Genomic DNA, 15,352 nt, shown 5'->3' with positions numbered 1-15,352 from the left:
TTTTTTTTTATAATTGTTTTTAGACCATCAAGCCTTGGGTCAATTACCTATGGGCTATATGTTAGTGGCCCATTAAATAATATGTAGAACTACAAAAGGCTTAGAATGCAGCCCATGAGTTTGAGCAACGTTTAAATTTGACCCAATAATATTGGATTGTTAATTTTAGCTATTTCCTAAGTTTTTCTTTTCTTTTCTTTGGTTTTTGCTTTTTTTTTTTTTTTTTTTTTTTTTTTTTTGTTTTTTCTTCTTGAGATAAGCGGTTTCCTAAGTTAAAAAAAAGCACCGATTAATATTTGGGTAAATAGCACTTACAAACCTAATTTGAACTTTGTTCATATGACCCCTTATACTTTCTATATAGTATTAACCCCTTTGTATTTTAAAATAAACATATAACTCATCGTACTCTCGAAATATTGTTATATGAGATAATATAAACATTTGATGTTGTTTCCATAATTATGTCACTATTTTATGTTATTTCTTGTCTTGTGTGTTCACGTGACAACTTTGGTTGCGCGAAAATTTGATATAACTTGTGCGGTTGTGCCGACAAAACCATAAATAAGTCAATTTTATTACTTTCTTGTACTAATTCCAAACTAATTAGTTAGTAGAAAAATCAATGGACACGTGGATATTGATTAAATTAATTCCAACTTGCAAATCTAAGTACAAAGTTTTGTAGTGGGGGTAAGATATAGGGCTTGTATATTCTCTGGTTGACCTGGAATCCCAACTGCTACTCATTGGATAAATATGATTGTATTATCCATTTGCATATATAATAAAACTTATAAGTTATAACTTAGAACACTTGTTTACATCTTTAGGTACAGTTTGCGAGCTATTATACACAAACAAAATTTATTCAATATATTTCGAGTGACTGTACATTCTCTTGTCAATTAAAAAAAATTAAAATCGACATATAGTACAAGGACAAGATTAATCGTTCGTTTGAGTTTGGCATCAATTGCTTACGTGAGGGAGACCCGGGTATATGCGGCACACAATTGAATACCGTGAGTTCTTCTGATGCACTATAAGACTAGTGTTTGTGCATTTCTTGACACCAATTGATTTTAAGATAACCGGCAGCGCTTGAGATCCTACTATACCTCTTAGGATAACATATAAATATTAAATGAATAGACATCTGTCATTTATTTATTTTTATTTAAAGACAAGCGATCTCATCTAAAAACTCAAGTTACTCATGATGTGCGTCGTTTACTCTATATATACATATCTCCAACACGTCCGATCGCGTATAGGAGTATTACATTTTGAAGCCTTGCACGTGAAATTTTTCAAATCGATAACAGTGGAACTCAAACAAAAAATATTTTATTTTAGTTTGACTCTAATCCCTTATTAATCTAAGAACCATAATTTGATTTCTCAACCATGATTTCATGATTTGTGCGGCAACTAGCCAATGTTTTCTAATTTGAAGTTGACATAACAACCTCTTAACACTATAATAATGTGCATTATTAAATCATGACGTGGATTAAACCAATTAATTAACTTAAATTAGTTACACACACCTCTAGCAATGTTGAAGCGCCATAGACCACGACAGGCTAAATTAAATTAAAATTAAAATCATTTTACTACCCAATGAGCTCTAATTTGTATCCTTTGTCAAAATACCAACAACATTATGAAAGCGATTTTATTTATATTTTTTTTAAAATATGTGGAAACCTGATTCGGCAAAAGTTGAGCAATCATTCTTTTAGGTTCTCTTATTTTATAATGAAAAAAACTAGCTGCCAATTATATAGGTGCATTGCGTAATTTACACAAAATTCTGCAAAAGTTGAACGTTCATTCTTTTAGTTCCTCTTATTTTATAGAATCAAAAATCTCGCAGTCGGCCGTATAAGTGCATTGCATAAATTTACACTGTCGCACAATACCTTGTAAAGCATACGCGAGTTGTAGACCCCACTATATGTGACAAACTCGATTTAGAGACTTTTAGCAAATGGATTCGAACTTGGGTCGTATTGTTCAAACTCTCTTATTTCAACCGTCAGGTCATCCGTTGCGTGAATACTTTAATTCCTCAACACAATATATTAATCGATTTTTTTATTTATTTCTTAACTAATAATAATATTAAAATGTTATCGTGGATCCACATGTATAGTAACTCTAGGCACTATATGAATCTCTAATTGAATCTTGATTACCATTTTAAACATTGATATAGGTGCATCAATCGTTATCAGTGGAGTCATCATTCCATTTTTTCTAAACATCTGAAAAAAATTAATACTTCATTCGCTTTCAACTATTTCAAAGTAATTAATAAATAAATATGTTGCATTTTTTTTAAGTAAGAATAAATATTTTGATTCATGATAGCAATTTTATTGAACCTGTTTGGATATAATCGATTGTACACAGTAAAGTTCATCAAATTAATATTTGCTATTTGTTAATGATTGGCCTAAGTCCAGATGTCACAAAATCAACACGTACATGTTTGCTATAATTTGAGTCAATCAAAATTCAAAATCAATCATCATATTATTTTCATATTTGTTTTATTTGTATTTCCAAACATAATATTCTCTATGTGATACATGATCCATAAAATTGGAGAATTGGCCGAGAATACTGTGGGTTTGTGTAGTGTACACTATAGCCAAATTTACCCAATAAAAGGATAAATTACGAAAATTTTCCTGAACTTAGGCTAAATTATGAAAAACATCTCCCCATATCCATAATTATCAAAATCCTCAAGGCTTGTTTTCATCTTACGCCGACCTCCTTACGGTGTGATTTTTCACGATTTTTTTTTTTATTTCAGTAAACATTTCGTGCAAAAATTGTTAATTCTACCCACCCATGCATACCCGACATTTCTATATGCTACTTTTTAAAGACAAAAATACCCTCACAGGGGTAATGATAATACTAAAAAGTTGTGAATGTGTTATTTTAGAAGAATTAAGGTTCTGTACAAAGGCCCCACCTAAGGTTAACTTTTGTCTTTAAAAAGTAGCATACATGTCACCGTCTGTAGGGGTAAAATCTACATTTTTTCGGGAATCATCCATCGACTCAAAAAGATTCCTTATAAAATCACACCATAAGGGGTCGGTGTAAGACGAAAACGAACTCATGTGGGGTTTTTGTTAATTAGGGATAGGTGAGTGTATTTTGGTAATTTAATATAAGTTTAGGGGGATTTTCATAATTTATTCAAAAGAAGATGAAATATTCAAGGTCAAGCTTACGTATTGGATTTTTTATTGTAAAAAAAAAAAAAAAAAAAAAAAACTGAAACCGCTGCAGATATATTAGTAAAAATAAATTGGTGAAAACTACTCCCTCTATTAAATTATTAGTAACGTCTACTAAGTTTTGATTAATTAAACTATTAATTAATCGTAGATGAGAGCCCACTTACCCACTATAACCACTTTGTGAAGTAGTCAAGAAACAATGTATCCAGATTTTTTTATTCTATAATATGTTCATAATATTTGTTTCTTATTAATACGTACCATGACGTCATTATTTAATTTATGTTTTAATGGCATGCAAAACTTTATATAATTTGCTAGTTGGGATAAAGATTAATAAAAGTTTAATTAAATATATTAAATTGTACATTCTTCTTTTATTTCAATAAAGTGACAATCCAATTTAATATGATGAATTTACATTAAACTGTTCCATGAATCTCTCGTAGGATCGTGCTATATGTATAGAATAATTAAATAATTTTAAGTTTTTATAATTATAATAATATCATATTGATCTTTAAACATGATTTCCATCCTATTTACCTATTCGTGCCGAGCGAGTAAGATATTCGTATTTCGTACCACTTTGTCTTCAATCGTACATTTGTAAAACAATGGACGAAATCAACCAAAACTTGTACTATTTCTTCTTAATATTGTAATTGCCAAATATGCGTTTCACACGGTTTGGGGTTATATTTTGTGCTGCTATATTAATATTAAATAATTCGTTTCACTAAAAGTTTAAGTTTTTGGTTTAGTTGATCATTATAGTATAAAAGTCAGGCCAAATAAAAGGTTATGATCGAGTTCGAATTCCACCAACACTCATTTCAAATATTTCACGTGCAAGACTGTAATTGTAATTTCCGTGCTTTGACTAAAAACTTAACCTTGACATGACAGAGATATTAATATTAAAGGAGATATTTCATTGAAAATTTAAACTTTTGATTAAGGTGTAATTAATGTGATTAAAGAATAGTTTGATCTCGGCGTGTGTTCGGCAGTCGGCACCCAAGGTAATATAATCCAAGTTGGCAATATGTATTAAAATTATTTCAATATGCAAATAAAATCCATTTATATAAACTTTTGTGGTTGGGTAGCATGTAATTGCATATTCTTAGCTTGACCAGGAATCTCCCCACAGTCATTAAATGAACAGTTCATATTCATTTGTAATATTTATTTATTTATTTAATTTATTATATTTTCTTTAAGTATACTTTTATTAGGTTTATGGGTTTTTTATATTCAAACAAATATTATCGTAAATAAACATTAATAATAATGGATGATATATTCAAGTCACAGTGTACCGCTAGAACCTGACGAATAGATCCACCAATAGGATTGGGTCATAAAATGAAAAAAATCCGCAAGTTTGGGTGTAAGACAAATTTCAGAAAATTTAATTTTTCGGAATTACCAAAATTTTCCGACTATCTGAAATTTCTGAAGTTTTCGGAACAGGAGGAACAAATTTTTAAATTCCAAAAATTTTGAACTTTGAATTTGAAGCGCTATTTTGAACAGGATGACATGTTTCTCATCCAATCCGGAGTCTGATTGGCGAGTATGACATAAAGGAATAAGAAAGTTTTTGGGCTTATTAGAAAATAATTAACTTTGGAGTGATGACTGATGGAAATAAAAAAAATAGAATGTCTAACCCTTCGCGGCTGTTAGACACCGTTCTCCAAGAATCATTCGAAAAGCCACACGACTTTTTTTTTTTTTTTTTTGACAAACAAGAATCTTTATCAACTAACATGGATCTTTCCATACAAGTAATTAGCTATTAGAAGATACATATTTCAATTTGAGGTATTATAGATAATATTAAAAAAAAAAATTGTATTTTGAACTTAGCACATGACTGCGTCGTATTTTGATTTTAATATAATTACATAACATTTTTGTACTTACAAAAAATTCATCTTTCAAATGAGCATAATTATTTAACAAGTGAAATACAATAGGGGCTCATCTGCATAAATTTTAAACTACTGAGGATCATGTTCTTATTTTGAAATTACAAGGGGTCATATGCTTATATTGAAACTACATACAACAGAAGTTATAGGACAAAATTAAAACTACACGGGAGTTAAATGGTATTTACCCGCAATCATTCAAATTGGTATTAGGTAAATTTTGTTTTCACCCAATAGTCTCCCTATTAACAAGAGATATAAAACATACTAAATTGATTATGTCACATCATAATATTTTTGTGGATAAAAATTAAAATTGAATTTAATTACCAATAGTCTATTCATAATATGTCACGAGAAAACAAATCATAAATTGTCACTAATTTGCAGTTTATGTGCATTATTGTCCGAAAGTTAGCGACAATAAGACAACCGATTAACCAATATTTTACTATGAAAATTAATTATGCGGCAACTTGTTCAAACAAATTCTAAATTAAAAGAGTTGAGCATGATATTTAATATGTCTTCTTCTATACCTTAAAATAAGTTGCATGGGTCCCAATTTATGGGTCTGACATTTAACTTATGAATCTTGATTACTTTAACTAATTGATTATTAAACTAGATTAGAATCTTGATTACTTTAACTAATTGAGTAGTATTAAACTAGATTATGATCTTGATTTATCATTTTCTAGTGAAAATTAAATGTCAGCAGTGACGTCATCGCTCATTGTTTAATTTTAAAAAATTTCAACAAAGTTTCTTTAATATGCTCATTTTTTTAGAATTTATTACATCTTAAACAACGTCAAGTTGGGAAGGAAGTTCAGTTATTTGCTGAATAAATATATATATATATATATATATATATATATATATATATATATATATATATATATATATATATATATATATATATATATATATGCTAATAATATAAAATATTTAAAAAAAAAAAAAAACTATATACTAGTCAAATATACTCATATATTATATGTATACAATATATGCGACGAACAAACAATGCAAATTGCTATTAATAGACATTCATGATTACACGATTTATATTATAACACAAAACATTGTCAACTATATTACACGACGTTAATCACGATTAGTGGTAAGAGTTAATTTTCTCCATAAGCAAGAAATACTATAAATAATTATTCTCTCCGTTCTCTTTTAATTGTCGTTTTTAGCGTTGCACACGGATTAAGAAATTCATTAAATGTATCTTCATTTTATAAAAATGTCTGCTTTTAGACTAAAATAACCTTGTACTATTATAATTAATAATAGACATAAATAAATTAAAAAAAAAGTATTAGGAAAAGTTAATAAAAGTATAAACTGAAAATTAAGTAGATAAAATAGTATTGAAAATCTAAAGTGACGGATAATATATGGATCAAAAGAGACATTTATTATGGAATATATGGAGTATTTTATTTGCTTTTTCACAATTGAATAACCGTCGACTTCTTTAAAGTTTTGATTACCAAGATAGAACTAGTCAAGATAAAGTTAAGCAACAGGAGGATCGACTCATCGTGTATATGATTCTAGTAATTTCAACTATTAGACTAATAATTATAAATTAAGATCGATTATTTAAAAATGAAAACAATTGTGGTTAATCGAACTAGTTCTAATTCACACGTAAATAAACAAATGCAAATGAACAATTAAAAAATATATTTTGCACTATAAATGTTTATTATATTAACGTAAAGATTCAAGTTCCATCCCCTCTTCCCCAAAGTAGCAATGCCAATAATGTTTTGCTCACGTAATTCAATGCCATTGGCCCTTTTAGACGACTAATTATAATTAAAATATAATAATAATATATGCACTTGTTAAATAAATTAATTTTTAATTCAATTATTATAATTTCGAAAGGACCACTAACTTGCCCAATGTATGGGTTGATTGACTTAATAAAACCACTGGTGGATTTTGACGTAGTTAGAGATGTTAGACTGAAATTACCTGTAGAATCTTTTTTTTTTAACAATATTTTAAGTGCATAAACACTATATTTTATTAAATAAATATTATTAAAAAAAGAAAGAATAATAAGTTCCTTAACACTCCCTTGGTTAAGATTCCAATACTGCTAACTTCTTTCACGAATTTCTACCAAACCTCCATAAATTTTCCTGTATATCATCTAATCTGATCTGATTTATATGTTTTATTTAATGCATGTTTTACTTATACTAATGATGACATTGTTAAGATTCAAATTATATGTTTTATTTATACTAATCGACTCAAACCCGAATCCAGTTGCCAACAATCGCTAGGTGCAGCTTGTCACATATGGTTAACTTAGTTTAGTTTACATTTCTTATATAGTTTACAAGTTATTATACGAGAGTATATATCTACGCAGTGCACCCTATATGATTGGCTGAAGATTCTTTTATTACTAAAAATATTAATTTTTTTACATCTTTACCAAATGAAATAGCATCCCACTATAGAAAATTTCCATATTATCATTGAAGGAGAAAGAATTAGTAAAAATGATGATGTTAAAAATAAATCACCTGGGTATTAAAGTTGGGAGAGCAAAGTAGGTCACGTGCTCACGAGCAAGATGGTCCTGAAACACTTTAATTAACTCAATAATCCTGCGAACAGAAAACACGTAATCTAAGTCGGGGTTGATCCGGCGGAAACCCCTCCGACGCTCAAGTCAGACGTACGGATAATCAATAATAGCCGAGAGAATTTGAGTAGAAGAAGTGATTGAATAATTAAAAGCGCACCTTAATGAAACGAATTTAAGTTTTATTTATACTTTATTAATTGGGCCGAGATCAATTTATCGGGTTCAACCTTATTTGGATGTGATTGGGCATCCGCAGAAATAGCTATTAAGCTGGGCATGTGGCCCAGTATATATATATATATATATTATAATGATAATAGAATACAACGCCATAGAAATTGGAGAGCAATTGGTTTACTTAATTATAAAGAAAATTACAAGTTGACAACATGATCAAATATCATTGATCACTTCTTTATGTGAAAGTCTCTCAATAAAACCTACCCCAAATAAAAGGCCGAAAAAGGAAAAAAAAAAAAAAAAAAAACTAGTTTAAACACAATCACGCAATTACTACAATATATTATTATCTATGCTCTCTAATTGCAAAAAAAAAAAGAAAAAAAAAAAGAAAGAGGATTATAACCTAATTAAAAAAGTTGACGACTCCTCCAAAACTGGGACTTAATTAAAATTATGTATTTTTACTGCTCAGCTTTCGCTATCAGAAATCTCAATCACCGTAGAAATGTAAGCCTGGTGCACCGGATTGATGCCCAATGTCAACTCGAGCCCTAACTCGCAGGGCTGACTCGGCTCCGGTTTGACAAGGCGGACCGGTTGTTCAACCCGGTTCGCCAGGGTGGGCTCCACCGTTTCGACCGACGAGTCGTGGCTGTGTGCCCTCTTCATTTCCTCATAGCTAAAATTCTTCATATCTAATAATTCTTGTTCGCGGCATTCCCATCCAGTGATGGTGAACTTCTCCTCCTCCTCCGACTCGCCCATGAACTCGGCCGCGGTGAACGAGTTGAGTTGGCTCTTGGAGGCGGCGGAGCGCTTGAACCGGTTCCGGGACCGGACGCGGTGGAGGGAGGCGGCGGCGGAGGAGGAGGAGTCCTTTGAGAGGTGGCGAATGTCGCAGCCACGAAGAGGAAAGATGGGTTCGGCGGCGGTCGCTGATTCTTCTCCGTCGCTGGCGCCGGAGGCTTTCATCATGAGCGGAGCGCCTTGAAGAACAGACTCCACCGCCGCCTGACAACGCGGCCAGTTGCCGGAGCACATCAGGCCGAGCGAGCCGTGGACCGGGTCGATGATCCTTCCACAGGCTTCGTATAGCAATGACCTAAAAATTTCTGTTCAACAAAATATATATATATATATATATGTCAGCACGAGAGAGAGAGAGAGAGAGAGAGAGAGAGAGAGAGAGAGAGAGAGATGGGAGGTGGGGTACTAACCAGAGTGGAGATGGGTGGGGCCGGCGTTAATGAGGTTGATAAGTCCGGCGCGGCCGTAGAATTTGGCAAGAAAGAGGGTGGCGTTGGCTTGTGATTCAGAAGATTTGATCCATTGAAGGCAAGGTCTGAGGCTGCAGTCTTCAGCGCAGCCTTTGCGGAGGATTCGGCAACCATTGCAGCTCATTCTCATCTGCGCACTTACGCTTTTAATTTAATTAATTTAATTTAATTTCTAGAGAGAGAGAGAGAGAGAGATTAGTTAGAGAGAGAGAAGAATGAAGTGATGATATGAGGATAATAGAGATGCGGAACAAGGATAGAGAGGGGTATTTATTAGCAGATGATGAGAGAAATTGCCAAGCATTAATTAATTAATTAAATGACGTGTCATGTGTGGGGTTAGCGATACCGTGTAAATTAAACTGTAAACTAACTAGCTAGTGTGTGCACTACTAGTATTATTTTAATAACTGACACGAAAAAAAAGAAAAAAAAAAAAACCGCACACACACACACAAATAGCTGCTTAATTATTGTGTCAAAGTGGCTGCTGATTTGTGAATTAATTTTTTTTGGGTAGTTCCACTTTCTCTATTTGTATTTTGGCTCGATATTATTTACTCTTTAATACTACCGATTGCATTAATTTGGCCCATGTACTTGAAAAATTATCTCAATGTGGCCCTCGCCGTTAGTTTTCAGCCATTACTTAACATCGTTTGATCTAAGTCTGAAAATTACAAAAAAATCACCCTCCCAGTTTAAATAATTATTAAAAAAATAAAGTAAATTAAGAAAAATTAAAAATAAAATAAAATAATAATAATAATAAATAATAAATTGTGGCTAGCATCGTGGACTATGTTTTCTTGTTTTCTTGATTTTTTTCATTTTTTTATTTTTTTATTGTTTTTTAATAATTATTTAAACTGAGAGAGGTGGTGTTTTTTTAATTTCAGATCTTAGATCAAACGGTGTTAAGGACAAATGTCTGACAACTAGTAGCGAGGGTCACACTGAAACAATTTTTCAAGTATAAGAGGGCACATCGATGCAATCAAGAGTAGAAGAGGGTAAAATACGTAATACTGAGCCAAAGTACAAGGAGGAAAGTGAAATTTACCCTTTTTTTTCTTCTCGTTTTTAGTCTAAAGGTTATAAATTCAATGTTTATTGCATATTTATCTCTCTAGCTTTCATCAGGTTTACATGATGCTACACCCGAGGTATTTAAACTTTTAATTAAACATAGTATCGTACGTATTTATTAGTATTTGTGCTTTGTATGTGGTTATATAACCCCATTAATAATTAAATATGACCGAGTTAAGATAACCCGGTGTCTCATATTAATTATGCGAAATTTAGCTTTACGTCCCTAAGATATGACCATAATTGAGTTTGGGTAGAGGCAAACACTTTACCTAACTTTTACTCTCTTGGCTTACTTTTATTTCTAAGAGTTTATATTCCAATAAATAGTACTCGTTATTTCCTATTTTATTTGTCTTTTTACATTTTTTTTTAATTTTAAAATAGTTGTCACTTTGAATTCCTAATGAAGCATTTATTATATTTTTCTCATGTTTGTCCTTACTACTCTTAATAAAATTAGGTGAAGTAATTAATAAAAGTGATTATTTAGTCATTTTATTATATTTTTTTTCAGAATCCGTGCACATTTATTGGTTTTCTCAATACGTGTCCTTAACCTCAAAACTACAAGTAAAATGAAAAAGATGGAGTATAACATAACATAATACTTAGACGAATACACATAGGATAGACAGGTTGTTCATGAGAATTTAGGCCCTACGAAATTGTGCCTCGAGTCACGAGATGGAGCTGTTTTATATGTTTCCACGAAAAAATCCAATGTTTATTTAAACTAATAATTAATGTAAAATTTGCATTAACTCCTCCTTCTTGTAAGATATCTAATTGAGATACTATATGAACGATTTAAAGTTGCATTTCGATGGAAATTAAAGATTTGGAGTTAATAATCTGAAATCAATATTCTTTAAATGTGTGAATTACAGTAGAACATCGATAAATTAATACCCGATAAATTAATAATCTCGCTTAAATAATAAATTTTCCCGGTCTAAACTCTAGGACAACGTGCTAAATTAATAATTCGCTAAATTTATAAGATAATACACATTCGAAAATTTTAAGAAGCCCCAGATAATATATAAATTAATAATTCTTAAATTATATGGTACAATACATATTTTATAGATCTATGAAGATTTAATAAAATATAATTTAATTGTCGTTTGTTTCTTGTTGAAGTTCACATTACCATCAATCTCGTGCCTCATTGTTCTTAACATGGTTAGAACTTCTGGTATAACTTTCGCATAACTCAACATGAAATTGTTCAATACCATTGCTGCTTTAAGAGCTTCCGTTCGTGAAACAGGCTCTATAGTGCATTGAACTAATGGTACAATGAATAACATACACGTACAAAATAATTTGATTTAGTTTTAGGCATGACAAGTGGCACGTGCTAGACACGTGAAACTGCATCCCAGCCCATATATGGTCACAAAAAGTAACAGCTACAGCCAGGGGTGGAGCCAGGATTTTCAGCAAGGGTGGGCTAAAATTTTACGAGGGTTCTGGGGTAGAGCTCCTGAAAATTTTTAAGATTTTTTTTTCGAAAATATAAAGCAAAATAGATAGAAATTTGTATATTTTTATCAAATTATATAAATTAAATTGTATATTGTCCAAAATATAATTATTGTAGCTCTTTAAACTACATTACATTTTTTCTTGGGTGGCCTAATTAATTTGAATTAGGATTAAAATAATAGCATATGAAATAATTAACTAAACATGATTAGCATTAAAAAATTACATAAAAAAATAAACCAGGGTGGGCTGAAGTCATCATAGCTCCGCCCCTGGCTAAAGACACCCACCACCGCGCCACCACTCCCCACTTTCCCGGAGTCTTTCCCTTCCGGGAAACCATGCATCTAATTTTTATCACCGAAGAAATTCTGATAGACAGCAAAAAAGTAGGCCAAATTTATTTCTTTTTGAGAAAAACGTGTTTTGCGTCTCTGTAATTACTTTTGCATGGAAATAAAACTGTGGGCGCCCTTTACATTTTCTTCTAGCAAATATTGACGAGACCGGCCAATCTTTTTGTTACTAATTCTCTTTAACTGCAAGGTGGTTCTCCGAATCTCGATAAATTAATAAACTCGCTTAATTAATTATTTTTTTTTTGGATCCGACTCGAAAAAAATAAATTAAATTATTAGTTCGATTATTTAATATTTTGCTATATATATATATACATATATATATATATATATATATATATATATATATATATATATATATATATATATATATATATATATATATATAATTTTAGTTCTTTAAGATATATATAAATTTTATAAGTATTCCTAGATTATTTTTTTCTAGCCTAAAAGTGGTTTCTATAAATAATTAATAATCCCATTGAACATATATGTGCCATTGTTATTTTTATAAATTAAACTCCATTTGATTATATTTAAAATATTTCACAAAAACAAGCTGAAAATTACAAGTTATTTTATTATTATTATTATTTTTGCAGTTTTGAGTTGACTATATATTTAAAGTAAAAAAAAAGATGAAGATATTTGCAAACACTAACTTTTAGGAATAAACAATTATCTCAATTTGTAAAAAAATAACTGTTAGCTTCAAGCCATCAACTTTTAAAAAAAATGCAAATACCATCTAAGTCATATACTATTATATTGGTAGACTATTTATTACAAGTTTAATTTATCTATAATAAAAAAATAAATGTTATTAGATGGTACAAAATAAATGATACATGATGCATTGTATCTCCATCTTCGATGTAGGAATGACACACTCAATTAGGTGTCATTGTCTTTATTTTATTTATATCCTAATTGTAACGCTCCTTAATTAATTTGACCCAATAAAATGGAAGACAAAAAAAATATGAAGGCTTCATATTTATTTTATATATAGTGTGAAATGATATTGTATATTATTTATTAATTGCTTATTGCCTCAATATTATAATTAGTGGCTAATATGTTATGAAATAAATAAATAATTAATATATATGGTATCAATGTATGTATTTTTGGTTTGCTTTTTAGAGCCGGATGATTCCATTGCAAGTGGGTCAACTGCCCCAGGCCCAAGCATAAGGGGCCCATTGACCCAAAACTGTATAAAAATTGCCTAATTTTTTCAACATGTTAAGGGCTCAAAATGGCCTATTTTTTCCTATCTATTCTTTAAACATTCGGAAAAAAAAATCAGCATGCATTAAATTTGAATTCAAGAGAGGCAATTTTATTTTTATATTAAATTTGTCCCACATGTTAAGTTATATTTTTTGCAATGCATAAATTTTAGTACTACTATGCAGAACTTCCTTTTAAAAACATATTTTTCCCTCACTTCAAACATAAAAAAATATGCATAACGAATACATACTTAGTTTAATACCGATAGGATTGTTTACCCTTCCGACTTACGTTGTTGAGAATAGGTTTCAATTCTACGTAAGTCATTGGACGCGATAAGTTAATGGAAAGGTTGCACATTCTCTGACTTGATCGACTCTCAAAGAGTAGTAATACATGTTAGAATCTCGAATGGATTCTAATCAATACAAAAAACCGTGAGAGTCTTGGGCATTATTTAGTGTGATTACGGAGATTCAATTACCGGAGATTTGAGCTGTCCAATTTTATGCGAACTTAGCTTGCACTCACAAGACGCATTAGTTTCACCGAGATATGTTTCGGAGAAAACTCGGAGAATAAAAAATAGTGTACCTGATTAATGAGCACGACTCTCTAATTATGTTTAGTAATTAATGAGATGGAATGCGATTATTGTGGAAGGCGATTGTCTGCACGTTATCGAGGCCTTACGAGTTACGACATGGCGGCTCTACTTCAACTCCTTATGGCGCTCTTATTGAGGATTGCCTGTACAGTGCTTGTTGTTTTGTTTCAATTTCGTTTAGGGTGCATTTGGATGGAGGGATTTGGGGGAGGGATTTCAAATCTATAATAACAAATCCCTCGGACTTGTTTGGATTGAGGGATTTGGAGATGGATTTCAAATCCCCACCCATCCTTTTTAGTTGATTTTGGAGCAATAGTGATAGATTTCAAATGACTCCAAAATTGGAGTCATTTCAAATCCATTCCCCAAATCAAATCCCTCCCCAAATCCCTCCATCCAAATGGACCCTTATATTTATTAAACGCACTGGTAATAGTTTAGCTAATGTTATTGCAAAATCGTATAACAATTCTAGTACTGAAGGATTTATCCTTCCTCCAAGTTTGGCTTCGTATGCCTAATAATAATCTCCTTTCCCTAAAAAAAAATAAAAAAAAATAACGGGTTCAAGCCCATTAGTGGTAGATGTAGACTTTAATTATCATTAATTAATATAATTGAGCCTCTTAAACTAAACAATTGGGCTGTATCTAATTCAATAGGGCCTATAATGTACGTTTTATAAAATGAATTTTAAAACTTTGAAACTATTTAAAACCTTTGAAGTTTGTATTGGTAATAATAATTTTCTACTAGTAAATATATGTATATTTAATATTATTTTGCAGATATACTGCAGAAATAAGTTGATAATATTATTTAACTATTTATTATTGTACATAATAATATTGATACTGATACAGACCAAATTGTCCTTACGGGGTTTCCTAACCCTTTATTGGGCTGTGGATCGGGTTTTCACTTGTATTTGACCCAAAATCATAGCGGGGCCAAGAAGAGAAGTTAGGACAAGTTTGCTTATTTCTTAGGGTAAATTCCACTTTACCCCCTTGTACTCTGCCCAAGAACCACTTTACCCCCTCGTACTCTTAATTTCGTCAATTTACCCCCTTGTACTTGTACAATTTCCCAATACAACCCTCTTCATCAACTTTTTTCGATTTTGACTCTGACGCCATTTGGTCAAGAGTCAAAATATTGACGTAAATATTGAATTTTTTCGATTTTGACTATCGAGATTAGAAAAGAGAAAGTTTCACACATTCATATATTTTTTTCTTTGCACTGGGTGGA

At 30.9% G+C, this 15,352-nt stretch overlaps 1 protein-coding gene across 1 annotated transcript; it reads right to left on the bottom strand.

Annotated features, from left to right (window-relative positions):
• Positions 1 to 8,179: 8,179 nt before the first annotated feature.
• Positions 8,180 to 9,548, bottom strand: LOC105956286 (LOB domain-containing protein 41). The gene is made up of 2 exons (XM_088827020.1): positions 9,242 to 9,548; positions 8,180 to 9,136 (listed from the first exon to the last, which is right to left on the bottom strand). Exons 1-2 carry the CDS (start codon positions 9,429 to 9,431, stop codon positions 8,493 to 8,495), a joined length of 834 nt encoding a protein of 277 aa, XP_088683146.1. The 5' UTR covers positions 9,432 to 9,548; the 3' UTR covers positions 8,180 to 8,492.
• Between the last annotated feature and the right edge of the window lie 5,804 nt (positions 9,549 to 15,352).

The sequence above is a fragment of the Erythranthe guttata genome, chromosome 12, assembly GCF_056151865.1.
Source record: "Erythranthe guttata isolate IM_541 chromosome 12, IM_541, whole genome shotgun sequence".
NCBI classification, from domain to species: Eukaryota; Viridiplantae; Streptophyta; class Magnoliopsida; order Lamiales; family Phrymaceae; genus Erythranthe; species Erythranthe guttata.
Note: the sequence above shows the minus strand (reverse complement) of the source record. Positions and strands in the feature narration are given on the sequence as shown.

Bases quoted from the DNA above. Each gene is read 5' to 3' on its own strand.
- LOC105956286 (XM_088827020.1), bottom strand. From the start codon at position 9,431: ATGAGAATGAGCTGCAATGGTTGCCGAATCCTCCGCAAAGGCTGCGCT. The intron at 9,137-9,241 runs GTTAGTACCCCA...TTTGTTGAACAG, and splicing joins CCCCACCCATCTCCACTCTG to AAATTTTTAGGTCATTGCTA.